This window comes from Microcaecilia unicolor, chromosome 10 (assembly GCF_901765095.1).
Source record: "Microcaecilia unicolor chromosome 10, aMicUni1.1, whole genome shotgun sequence".
Lineage (NCBI taxonomy): Eukaryota > Metazoa > Chordata > Amphibia > Gymnophiona > Siphonopidae > Microcaecilia > Microcaecilia unicolor.
In genome coordinates, this window is record NC_044040.1 from 212,662,552 (window position 1) to 212,676,475 (window position 13,924).

The 13,924-nt window shown below is 45.0% G+C and overlaps 1 protein-coding gene across 2 annotated transcripts in view; it reads left to right on the top strand.

Annotated features, from left to right (window-relative positions):
* Nucleotides 1-13,924, top strand: part of P3H2 (prolyl 3-hydroxylase 2) — a 162,565-nt gene that overhangs the window by 35,357 nt on the left and 113,284 nt on the right. Inside the window, exon 2 of one of the 2 annotated variants that reach the window (XM_030216635.1) lies at nt 1,091-1,153. The exons of the other annotated variant lie outside the window; for it this stretch is intronic. Coding sequence (XP_030072495.1) covers nt 1,091-1,153 — 63 coding nt within the window. The remainder of the gene's footprint in view (nt 1-1,090; nt 1,154-13,924) is intronic. 2 annotated transcript variants of the gene reach the window in all.

The following is a 13,924-nucleotide window of genomic DNA, read 5'->3' on the forward strand; positions in this document are numbered from 1 at the left end:
GACGGGATATGAAAATTGTTGCCGCTGTCTGCCGCTCTCTACTGAAACATGGTGGATGCACATCAAGGTGAGGTGGTTTATGGTGGTGCGGGTGGCCTCATTGAACAGGGCCCCGCAATTGCCAAGACTGGCCCTGGTAAGTAGGTACCAGCATACAGTAGAATAGAATACATTAATAAGAAAGGAGATGATTTGATCTGTCTACAGCAGGGGCGTAGCCAGTCAACAGATTTTGGGTGGGCTTAGGCAAGACGTGGGTGGGCACCAAGTGTTCTCCCCCCCCCCCCCCCCAACACCACCACCAAAAAAAATATATCTCAGCTGGCGAGAAAACACTTCTTTCCACCTTGACAGTCTGCAGCAGGCATGTGCTGAAGACTGAGCATGCGCAGGTGACATTATCAAGGAGAGTAGCATTTTTATTACCATCAGGGGGAGGTCTTCAACTGGTGGAGCTGGGGATCCCCACCAGCTACCACTAAACGTGTGCTACTGTTGGGTGAGCCTGAACCTTAAGTGGGTGGGCCCTGGCCCACCTGTGGCTACGCCACTGGTCTACAGGAAGGAGACTGTGAATATAGAGTCACAAAGACAGCGAGGGGGAGTGAGGGAGAGGGAGAAACAGAGAACCAAGGGTCTTTTTCAAGACCAGCACGCAATTCACCAGAGACTCTATTCTAGTAGACGTTTTGTCAACCTAGTCTGACACAAAGTACCAAGACTCCTGAAGAAGGCACTTTACGTGCTGAAACAGGGTACCTTGTAGAGTTGTTCCATCAACAAACTTCATTTTTGAAATATTGGACGTCTTCGGTCTGTTTTTTTCTTTGAAGAGCCTGGTTCCGTTCCCACTCCCTCCTTGCTCCTGAGGCTTCCACCACGGTGGATTTGCTGCTACCAATGTAATGTCGCATACTTTTTAAACTGTTTTTGCTTCCATTGAGAAGATATTATGTCTATGGACAATTTGTTATGAATGATGTTGCCAATGTAATGTTAAGCCATAATTGGTCACATACTTCTGAACTGTTTTTGCTGCCATTGAGAAGATATTAAATCTGTGTGTTTTTTTTTTATATGCCTAAATCAGGACCGTACCCCAGCTCTGCCCAAACTTCTCCGCAGGACACATCTGCACCAGAATCACATACAGGTGCCTATGATCTCATTACTGCATGCAGTTTCATAGAGGGTATAATATTATAAGCAGCATTTTAAGTATGGATATTGTGGGATATACTGTATTGTCTCTAATAATCGCCCATCCCCTGCTTCAGGACCCCAAACCATGCGTAGATGCTTGAGGCCAGCCCAGCCCAGCACCATAACCAAATACCTAAGTACCCAGTGTACCTGATTGTAACTCACCTTCAGCTACTACTGAAAAAGGTGTGAGCAAAATCCAAATGCATCTATATAATAATTTGTGAATCTGCGTCCCTGGCTGGCTGAGTTCGTACCCCTATGCAAATGAGCTACCACCACCACACACTGCTCCAGGGAAGCGGAGGCACACTCCAACCTGCTGTACATCACAACGCCATCTGCTGCAACAAACCTTAACTACTATCCACCACGATCTGCCATGACTCCTAAAAGACAGCTAACTGCCGAGGAGCAGTCTGAAGCTAAACGGAAAAGAGCCGAAGCGCAAAGAAAAAGGCGGGCAGCTATTATTATTATTATTACATTTGTACCCCGCACTTTCCCACTCAAAGCAGGTTCATTGCGGCTTACATAGTAATAGGGATTACAGGATATTGATGAGAAAATAATAAATATAACAGAATAACAAAAGTGATAGGTAAAGAAGGAGAGGGATGAAGGAGTAGGAGAGGTGTAGGCAAAGGTAGAAGAGGCAGGAGGGGGATAGGTGCAGGATAAACAAATGGAATTTTGATTGGAAAGACAGTCAAGGTCATTGTTGTTGTCTCCTGGATATGTGAAGGGTAGTAGGATTTATGTATTGCATTTGTATCCCACATTTTCCCACCTCTTTGCAGGCTCAATGTGGCTTTCAATACATCATGAATAGTGGACATATATTAGAAGATAGACAATTAGTGATACAGAAGGATCTTGGGAACCACCACCTTCTCTTTAAATAAGCACGCAATTATGGAATGCATTGCCCACAGACCTAAGAGCAATTGACGAAACAACTATCTTCCACAAATCTCTGAAGACCTATCTCTTCAACAAGGCCTACAATGAGAACCTTTAGCCACACTAATCCACCTCACCAACCCAATCAGATAAGAAAGCCCACTTCGATAATCACCCTAATCAATCCCTCCCTTCTTCTTTCTTCCCTTACTTAATCTCTGCACAAAACTAAATGTATCTGTTATCCTGTAATGACAATGTTAACAAACCTATGTAAGCCACATTGAGCCTGCAAATGGGTGGGGGAATGTGGAATACAAATGCAATAAATAAAATAAATCATGATAATGATAAAACATGATAGTAGTATAACAAACAACTATTATAAGACAGTTCTGAATATATGTGGAGGAGTAGGGTATATTCATATTGGTTGATTCTAGAATTAGTTTGGGTCATTAGGATAAGCGTGCTTGAACAGAGAGGTTTTTAGTGATTTCTGGAAGGGTAGATAGCCACTGATTGATCTGATAGTTCTTGGGAGGGCATTCCAGAGTTGTCTACCTAAGAAGGAGAAATTGGATCCAAAATAGGTTTTATATCTTGAGTCTTTTGCAATTGGGGTAATGTAGATTGAGGTAAGTGCGTGAAGTTTCAGACATGTTTCTGGTGGACAGGTCAATCAGATTAAATATATAGCTTGGAGATTCACCGTGGATGAGCGAAGACCAAAAGGCCCGTGAAAAGGAACAAGCCGCTGCAAGGAAAAGATCCAGGGTGACGAATATGACCGATGAGCAAAGAGCAAACAATAGAGAGAGAAAACGCCAGTTTGCAAAGGCAGAGAACTTAAAACATGATGGCCATTAGACGATAGCCTTGCTAGGGCCCGTTTTGTAAGTAAATAAATAACCTCAAGACAAGGTAAGAAGAGAGATTTGGGCGCATTGGTTGCTAAGAATGGTCCCTACTCGTATATTAACCCTGGAGTTCCAGTCTACCAACCCTCAGATAGATCTCGCTTGCAAGATCCGAAATTCTATACTTCGCTGGTCTACAGTATTTCTCTCAGCACACGCTGTTATCCAAGGAAGAAGGCTCTGTTTGGGGGCAAGGGATTTCCCTTGAAAAACTAGGGGAAAAGCTCTCTTCATACAATCGGGAAGACACAGATTTGGGGCACTCCAAATTTCTTTGCTGAAATCACATTCAAAACTATTACTGTCGTAAGGTAGGCTTTCTTCTGAGGTTGTACAGTACCGAATAAACACAGTAAGGTTCCACACTGTTCTGTCATCTGTGTGTGTGATGCTTTTTAATAATAATCAGTTATTTCACAGGTGGAAGGTCTTCTGGACAGAAGGGTAGCCGGACAGCAAATTCTGGATGGGCCCTAGGGGCAGAATGGGTGGGCATGAAATATTCTCTCCACTGCCACCCCCAACTACAATATAAATGCCTGAGCTGGTGGGGATCCCCAAGTCCCACCTGCTGAAGCCCTCCTCCATTTCTCCCAAGGTGCCATGGCCCAGAACCTGAGCCACCAGCTAGAGCATGCTAACTTCTTGGACATGTGTGAAAACTGAGTGTGCACTAGTTCAGGCTCAGGAATGCTGCCACTGAGCTAGCTGCAAAGCTTGGAAGCATGCAGTCGTGGGCACCTTCAGAGGATTGGAGAAGGTCTTCTTCAGGCTGAGTTTAGGGGATCCCCGTTGGCCACAGTAAAGGTGTGCCACTGCTCTGTGTGGGTGAACCCTGGACCACTTGAGCCCACCAGCGGCTGTGTCCGTGCTCCTGGTTTTTGGAGAAACTTGTTCCCTTCCAAGTTAACACACAGGGGCAGGAATGTTTTTCCTGCAACTGCATAGGAATGCACTTTCTGTGAACGGCTACATGTTCAGCAGAGCTTTTTTTAAGATGCAACGGAAATTCAGCAAGTTCCTATTTAATACAAATAGGTGGAAACATTTTTTCACTCGACGAATAGCTAAGCTCTGGAACTCCTCAGTTCCAATCTCCAAGACCTACCTAAAGTAAAAGCCACAGGGTTCTATAAAGATTGTGTCCATGGCAGGGGCGTAGCTACGTGGGGCCACGGGGCATGGGCCCCCGTAGATTTGGCCGTGGTCCCCTCCCCCCCGCCGCTAACCCTTTTGACCCCCTCTTCCTGCTGCCGCAACCCGCCGCCGGGGGTCCCCAACCCCCACCAGCCGAAGTCCTCTTCTCCTTCGCGGCCTCGTTGCTAATCTGCATGGGCAGGCTTCTGTTTCTGTGAGTCTGACGTCCTGCACGTAAGGATGTCAGACTCACAGAAGCAGAAGCCTGCGTGGCCGCGTTGCTGATCTGCAAGGGCAGGCTTCTGTTTCTGTGAGTCTGACGTCCTGCACGTAAGGACGTCAGACTCACAGAAACAGAAGCCTGCCATTGCAGATCAGCAACACGGCCGCACCAGAGAAGAGGACTTCGGCTGGCGGGGGTTGGGGACCCCCACCAGCAAAGGTACCTAACTGCGGCGGTGGGGGGAGGGTTGGCGGCAGCGGGAAGAGGTCGAAAGGGTTGGCGGCGGGGGTGGGGTCAAAGGTGGTGGTGGCAGCGTGGGGGTTAAAAATGGTGGGGGGGAGGGTCGGCAGCACCGGGGGGGCCTAAAATGTGCCCCCTCACCTCAGGCTCTGGACCCCCCTCCCGCCGAAGTCTGGCTACGCCCCTTGTCCATGGACGCAGAATGGGAAGTAGGTGCACTCTGAGCAAGACCCTGACATTTCCCTTCAACATCAAAGACAGATGATAATGTAGACTCGGCCTATATTTTTTCAGGTCACAAGGACCGTTTATCTTTTCTTGGGTTCAGATTTTATTTGCAGTGTACGCTGAATGAGTTTTCATTCTTCAAGATCACTGATCTGTTAATACAGCACAAGAGAACGCACGGAAACAAGAATGTTTGACTAAGGTAACCTTGATGTTAGGGGCAGTTTCTGAGATTTAAAAAAAAAACTTCCTGATTGTCTCTGTCCGATGGCTAGAAATGACTGAATTGTTCTGCCTGCAGGAAGGACTGTGTTGAGCAAATGTAATTGAGGGAAGTAAGTTTTGTGGTTGTCTGAAAAGACATAACAGGGTGTTAACTCTTAACCACGAGGTAGACCGCACTGCTATATGAGGCTTGTGTAGTGGAGAACAAACCTTCTTATAGTTTTGCTAAGATTGGAAAGTTGAGTTATTTCAGTTTCGTTCTGGTAACCCTTTCCTTGTGGAAAACTGACTCAACCACAGTGTGACATGCTATTGGAGGGAATGACTGAGTCCCCACTGTATTCAGCCTGTGCTGCACAGAGCTTAAAGAAAGTCTGTTCTTTGAAGTTTCCTTGCACCCCAGGGCGTTCCGTAAATATAGGTTTCGGCAGTGGTGTAATGATTTCCTTGTACAAATCTATGGTTTTCACTTGCAGAGTCATGGAATCCAGGCTTCTTCAGGTATACGCCCTTCCCAAATTTCTGAATCGTATACAGTTCCCCCCTCCCCCCAAAACCCCCCCCCTGGTTAAAGTTTCTTGCTTTACCTGTGCATGTTACTAATGTGTGATAAATGTAAAAGGGAACGGGTACATATTTTCGTGAACTTTGAATGTTTGTGGAAGCTGGTTGTGTCAGTTTTTGACCTACAGAATTGGATAAAATGGAGTGGTAGCCATAAAATTTTATTTTATTTTATTTTTATTTATAGCATTTGTATCCCACATTATCCCACCTTTTTGCAGGCTCAATGTGGCTTACAATTCATCGTGGATGCTGAACATAGAAAAGAATATACATTTGGTTTTACAACTGGTATTGGTGCATGGTGGAGAGATACACGGTAATGGAAGTAGAAAAGAATAGACATATGTGTTAGCAGAGGTTTCGTGTGTATGATGGTGAGATACTTGGTAGTGTTAAAGTTATGGGCATTAGGTACATGATAGTGAGAGCAAAAGGCATTAGAGAACGTTCTTGGATCTCTTAAAGAATGTAGTGTGTTACGCGTGTTGTCCATTGTGATATATTTTGTCGAAGAGAGAGGTTTTCAGGAGTTTGTGGAAATTGGTCGTTTCGTAGACCGTTTTTAGATTTCGTGGCAGTGTGTTCCAGAGCTGTGTGCTTGTATAGGAGAAGGTTGATGCATGTGTTGCTTTGTATTTCACGCCTTTACAATTGGGAGGGTGAAGGTTGAGGAATGTGCGGGAGGACGTTTTTGCATTTCTGGGTGGTAGTTCTATTAGGTCTGACATGTAGGCTGGGGCGTCGCCACGGATGATTTTATGGACCAAGGTACAGAGTTTGAACGTGATAATACTTTTTTGGACTAACTTAATACACGTTTTGACTAGCTTTCAGAGTCAATACCTTCTTCTTCAGATCAGAAAAGGAGCAAATGATTGCCAATATCAGAATATATAAGGGAAACAAAAGCTTAGGGAAGTTAGGGGTGGGGGTGGAAGTGAGAAATAAGAAGTCATGGATGACCTACAGAGTGAGTTACAGGAGATATACGAGGATGAACAACTGTAGAATCAGGGTTTCTTTGCCAATAGAATATGTGCTAAAACAGATTTTTAGAGTGTGTGGTAAAGGTGATGCTCCGTATTCTACTGCATGTTTGAAAGAATCAGCCCCATAGCACATGTAAGCCATGCACTCGCTAGCACATTCCTCCAAAGTGGGAGGACTGGATAGCCTGGGGGATGCCATTTCACTCCCAAACCACCTCTGTCACCCCTACTCTTTGGACCCAGGTTGCAGGCTCCCAGTGTGTATCCAGCTCCTTCCATACTCCTTTCTACACAAGATTGAAGGAGCTTGGAGACTCTGATTACCCCACCAAGGAGGGATTTTGTTGGCCCCATCATCATCCCCTCCCCGACCCCTAGCATGCACAATGACAAGGGCTTGAGGTCCTCACCGCCAGACTTCCTTGATGGCCACAGTCTCACTCCTAAGCTAGTCAAATGGACAGGACCCATCTCCCCATCTACTCTTTCAGATGTAGACTAAGTGGTCATCAAGCCTCTGCTCCACTCTTGCAAATAATATGCTGAAATCTTCTGTTCAGTGTGTGGCAGCGGCCAAAAAAGTCAAATAGAATGCTAGGAATAATTAGGAAAGGGATGTCAAATAAGACCGAAAACACTATAATGCCTTTGTATCGCTCCATAGTACGACCACACCTTGAGTATTGCATTCAGTTCTGGTCGCCATATCTCAGAAAAGATATAGTGGAATCAGAAAACTTTCAAAGAAGAGTGTCCAAAATAATAAAGGGGATGGAACGCCTCTCGTTTGAGGAAAGGCTAAAAGGTTAGGGCTCTTCAGCTTGGAAAAGAGACAGATGAGGGGAGATATGATTGAGATCTACAAAATCCTGAGTGGTGTAGAACGAGTAGTAAATCGATTTGGTTTTTTTTTACTCGTTCCAAAAGTACAAAGACTAGGGGACACTCAAGGAAGTTACATGGAAATACTTTGAAAACAAATAAAAGGAAATATTTTTTCACTCAACTAATAGTTAAACTCTGGGATTCTTTGCCGGAGGATGTGGTAACAGCTGTTAGTATATCTGGGTTTAACAAGGTTTGGGCAGATTTCTGGAGGAAAAGTCCTTAGTTTGCTATTGAGACAGACATGGGAAGCAACTGCTTGCCCTGCAATTTATAGTATGGAGTGTTGCCACGATTTGGGTTTCTGCCAGGTACTTGTGACCTGGCTTGGCCACTGTTTGGAAGACAGGATACTGGATTAGATGGACCATTGGTCTGACCCAGTATGGCTACTCTTATGTTCTTACGTTAAGTAATTACCAAAATCTTGGGGATTGTAGATGGGTTAAGGGCAGGCCCATTGAGGGGTTGAGAGTGTAAGGCTGAAGGTTCATCAAATGGGGGGGGGGGGGGGGGGGGGGGTCACAAAATCTGTGTTTGAGGTTGTGATCTGGGTGGGCTCTCCATAGATGCACCATTATTCTGCACCTCTGGTGGTGGTGGTGGGGTCGCACAATTTTATTTGCTGACAATCATGGGGTCATGGCCATAAAAAGATTGATGTCTGGGGCACCCAATGCTCAAGATCTTGGGCTTGGTTTTTAGAAGTTGTCTTAATTCTGGGATGGTGGTGGCTCACTCTCCCGATCACAATGTACGTTTTGTTCACATTTCTGCTATGACCGAGCGATTGCACGAACCAGTGGAACCAGTAGCTATTGGGTAGCTACTGACATTACAGGACTATGCATTCAACTTTCCACTACATCAACAGAAGCTCCGCTACTGTTCAACTCGTGACACTTCCTTCCATTTGACAGGAATTAGTTTTTTTAATGACTTATTTTGCTTTTCCAAAATTAAAACCTTGTTCTACAGTTGCTGACGGGGATGTGGTGGTGGTGGCTTGTTAAAATAAGGCTGTACAAATTGGTTTTTCTCTAAAGATATCTTGGTGTCAATCTTGGGCGTCTGCCTCAGGGCCCTGTTGCAGATGAGGATGCCGAGAAGGGGGGGTTGCAGGGTAGGGGAAACAGATGCTGATAGAAGTAACTTTCCTTCCCTTTTGGCTGGGCTGATTGACAGCCTCACTGTGCTTCTAGCAGCCGGGAGAATTCTGGCAGGCTGATACTGGTAGTTGTCCTGCCAAAGCGTACAAATGGCTGGAAAATTAAGGTGGTCTGCTCTTACTCTGAGGGATTATTGTGACACACAATAGCTTAGATTATAGATAGAAAGCAGGCTGTTATCCGTTGAAGGATGAAAAATTATAGGGGTTCACATAACCATGTGATTCACAGTGAGCGGAGGGAACACGGTATTCTGAACTATGTCAACAGAAGAGCCTGTGGATTACATCCTGACTCCTAGGGTCATGAGTTTTGCAGTCAAAACAGCTCCCTCTACTCTCTCCCCATGCACCCTGCTCATATATATTTAAGTACCTCGTAGCTGCAGTTTGCAATTTCAACTTTCTGTCTAAATATATTACAGAATCCTTCAGTTACCAAGTCATGGAACAGTGAGTTTAATACATGCTACATAATGGCTTGGCAACTAGTTGGTCTCCTGCTGTACGGCTGGCGTTCTGTCACCAGTGCGCAGGCTGAAAAGTAAACTCAAGTTCTTCCAGTGAAGACTGAGCCACCCAGGTCTGCTGGAGTCACTTTCCAAGTTACCATTTGTAAAATTAACATGTAACTCTGATTACTGGCAAATGCAGTTTATATCTACTACTACTACTACAAGGCGTACGCAGCGCTGCACAAACATAGAAGAAAGACAGTCCCTGCTCAAAGAGCTTACAATCTAATAGACAAAAAAAAAATAAAGTAAGCAATTCAAATCAATTAATGTGAACGGGAAGGAAGAGAGGAGGGTAGGTGGAGGCGAGTGGTTACGAGTCAAAAGCAATGTTAAAGAGGTGGGCTTTCAGTCTAGATTTAAAGGTGGCCAAGGATGGGGCAAGACGTAGGGGCTCAGGAAGTTTATTCCAGGCGTAGGGTGCAGTGAGACAGAAGGCGCGAAGTCTGGAGTTGGCAGTAGTGGAGAAGGGAACAGATAAGAAGGATTTATCCATGGAGCGGAGTGCACGGGAAGGGGTGTAGGGAAGGACGAGTGTGGAGAGATACTGGGGAGCAGCAGAGTGAGTACATTTATAGGTTAGTAGAAGAAGTTTGAACAGGATGCGAAAACGAATAGGGAGCCAGTGGAAGGGTCTTGAGGAGAGGGGTAGTATGGGTAAAGCGACCCTGGCGGAAGACGAGACGGGCAGCAGAGTTTTGAACCGACTGGAGAGGGGAGAGGTGACTAAGTGGGAGGCCAGCAAGAAGCAGATTGCAGTAGTCTAAACGAGAGGTGACAAGGGTGTGGATGAGGGTTTTGGTAGAGTGCTCGGAAAGAAAGGGGCGGATTTTACGAATGTTGTAAAGAAAGAAACGACAGGTCTTGGCAATCTGCTGGATATGAGCAGAGAAGGAGAGAGAAGAGTCAAAGATGACCCCAAGGTTTCGAGCTGAGGAGACAGGGAGAATGAGAGAGCCATCAACAGAAATAGAAAACGGGGGGAGCGGGGAGGTGGGTTTGGGGGGGAAAATGAGAAGCTCGGTTTTGGTCATATTTAATTTCAGCTGTGAGCAAAATCTAACTAAATAAATAAATATTTGAGATTCTACATGGAATGTTAATGTTGCTATTCCACTGGCAACATTCCACGTAGAAGCCTGCCCTTGCAGGACGTCAGACTCACAGAAACAGAAGTCTGCGCGGGTTGCTGATCTGCAAGGGCAGGCTTCTACGTGGAATGTTGCCAGTGGAGGAGTAGCCTAGTGGTTAGTGCAGTGGAACATGGAATGTTGCTACTATTGGAGATTCTACATGGAATGTTGCTATAGTGGAGGAGTGGCCTAGTGGTTAGAGCACCGGTCTTGCAATCCAGAGGTGGCCAGTTCAAACCCCACTGCTGCTCCTTGTGATCTTGGGCAAGTCACTTAACCCTCCGTTGCCTCACGTCCAAACTTAGTTTGTGAGCCCTGCAAGGACAGGAAAATACCCAGTGTACTCCTGAAAAAGCTCTATGCAAAATCTAAATATACTGGACTTTTTCAGCAGCACTGATTAAATGTTTTATGTTAAACTGTACCTGTTGTACACTATAAAGATGGTTAAAAAATCCCCCAAAATAAACAAATGCCACTGAATATAACTGGTTGGCCCTGAAGATGCATTTTAACTGACCAGGAGACATTTCTGGCTGGTTTAAATGGATTTTGAATATCAATTCCAAGATGTTTGGCTTGACATACACTGTACTATGACTTTTTTAGAAAAGTTAAGTATTACTCGTTGGGGAGACGGGACTAAAATATTATTGAAAAGCAAAAGGATGACCTGGCCTGAAGTTGGAAAAACATTGCCCTGGATATTTCCCCAAATTCTATATATGGCGCTATGAGTTGCGCGCTCAGCGTAATTAAGCAACCAGCCAATTAGTGCTGATAATTGGGTCCTAACACTCTAGTGATGCTAATGGGCTTTAATTAAAATGTAGGCGCCCAGGTCTGCGCAGGTCCAGAAAGGGGGCAGGGTCATGGGTGTTCCTTTAATTTACATGCGTTGTAGAATAAAGGGGATCAGATTTACACCTAGATTTCATTGGTAGAAATGGTCATGCCTAAATGCAGTCACGGTTTTGGCGCTACATGCAATTTAATAAATGACACCTAACTTTAAGCGCCATTTATTGAACAGCGCTAAGCACTGGTTTTTTTTTGGGGGGGGGGCGCTAATTTTTTATGCTCTATTTATAGACTTTAGTCTATCGTGTCTTTATTTTCTCCATGGCTGGCTCAACACAATCTAAGCTGTACCTGGGGCAGAGGAGAGTTGGCCAAGGTCACGTGTCCCCCATCATTCTATCATTTTCCTGCTTACCCCCTAATTCTATAAAGGTCACCAAAAATTGTGTGCACAGTTTAATTGAATAACCAGCCAATTAGTCCCAATAATTGGCTTTTTGATAAGCAATTATTGGTGCTAATTGAAATCAATTAACACGTGCGTAAATTTAGGCATGTGATCCGCTCCTAAATTTTATGCGTGACCCGGAAAAGAGGGAGTGGAAATGGGAAGGTCATGGGCATTTGGGGGCGGAGCATGGGCATGGATTTCAGTTACACGCACAATTATGGAATAGGGGGGGTTCCACGCATCAAAAGTTTGTTGATGCAAATGGAGGCACCAAAATTTAACACGTGACCCCTGTGCTTAAGTGCTATTCTATAAACCATGACTAACATTAGACACAGCTTAGAGAATAATGTTTAAGCATTTTTATTCAGCGCTGATGCTTTAGGTGTGATTTATAGCATTTAGCCCTTAGTGTGCAAAATTGTGTGCATAGATTCTAGAACCCTGATAGTTATGCACATAACTTAGTTGCCTAATTAGGTGCAAATTGACATTGAGGCATATTTTCAAAGCACTTAGCCTCCCAAAGTTCCATAGAAACCTATGGAACTTAGCCTCCCAAAGTGCTTTGAAAATATGCCTCATTAGCAACCAATAATCAATGATTATTGGTTAATTGGCACTTATTTTCAGTTACACAAGTAACTGCACTTAGGCGTTATTTAAATTCTATGGTGCATAACTGCTGTGAACGTGGGCGGGGCAGGACCGTATCAAGCAGTTAGCGTACTAAGCTTTTTAGAATACTGTCAGCGACACACACAACTGCCACATTTTGACCTCCCATAGAGCTAGCGGAAGTGCTAATGCGGTTTCCTCATCAGTGATTCTACTGCACGACATATTCCAGCAGTGTCGCTATGCTCATATTAGCCCTCTCCTCAAATCACTTGATTGGCTCCCTATCCGTTTCCGCATACGGTTCAAACTCCTCCACCCAAAAGTGTAAATCTTCACCTGTAAATTAGGCATGGCTCCCCTGAATTCTTTAATACTGCGTTCATCTTTAGTGAACGCCCCTGACCCACCTGTGTTCCCCCCATGGCCATGACCTCTTTTCGGTTACACACAATAAGATTTAGTCACTCATCTTTATAGGTAAGATCCTCCCGCAGATATCTCAACCTGCACTTCCCCAGTTGCAAAGGACTGAAATACAAACTGACACATGCCACCACCTTTTCCTACTTGAGCAAGCAGCTGTGGAATGATCTTCCTACAGACCTGAAAGCTATTGACGAAGTAATTAACTTCCACAAATCTCTGAAAACTCATCTCTTCCAAAAGGCATACAAGGAAAATACATAGCCTACAAACCACTTCAACAAATCACACGATTACCACAGCTCACCTCTAACTTACCTAACACTTCCCTGTCTATCCTCAATTACCCAGTCTTTAAACAGCAATAATTGTACTCAGCATCAAGAAACGACTATGCTAATCTTCTCTTACCAACACTCAAACTATAAGAATTGTACCTGTTAATACGAAATGATTATGTCATAACCACAGTCTGTGTAAGCCACTTTGAGCCTACAAATAGGTGGGAAAAGGTGGGATACAAATGCAATAAATAAATAGAATAGCACGTAGCAAGATGCACACGCAAAATCAAATTATTGCCAATTAATAATTGTTAGTGCCCAATTACTGGAGCTAATTGGCATGCTACTCAAATTGCATGTGCAATATGTGGCAGCATAAGTACAAAAGTACATATCTCTCTATATAAAACGCACCTCCAATGTTCTAATGACGCCGGAAGCCTGAAAACGGAAGCTACAGTTGTGTAGATCGCTGTTTGCCCATGAGTGTCTGCCCCGCCCTCGCGTCACAATGTGACGTCGAGGGCGGAGCATCGACACTCACCGAATCGCATCACTCGCCTGTTGCAACGCTAAGAAACGTAACGTCAGACGCATCACAGACCTATGACAACGACGGGCATGAAAAAAGTAAGGACTATCACCAGCTCCTGGAACTCGGAGGGAGGGGGGACCCTGGAACTGGGAAGGGGGACCCTGAAACTGGGAAGGAGGGAGGGAGGGAGGGGGACCCTGGAACTTGGAGGGATGGAAGGGGGGACCCTGCAACTTGGAGGGAGGGGACGACCCTGGAACTCGGACAGAGGGAGGGAACGGCCCTGCAACTCGGAGGTAGGGAGGGAGGGAGGGTGAGAACACATTTAGCCTAACAATCCCTTTCAAAACATTTATTGCAGAAGGGCGCTAGCAAGATATTGCCTATTTCATTGGTTTCAGAAACGGGCCTTTTATCCTAGTAACTACATAAGTGTTGCCATACTGGGACAGACCGAAGGTCTATCAAGTCCA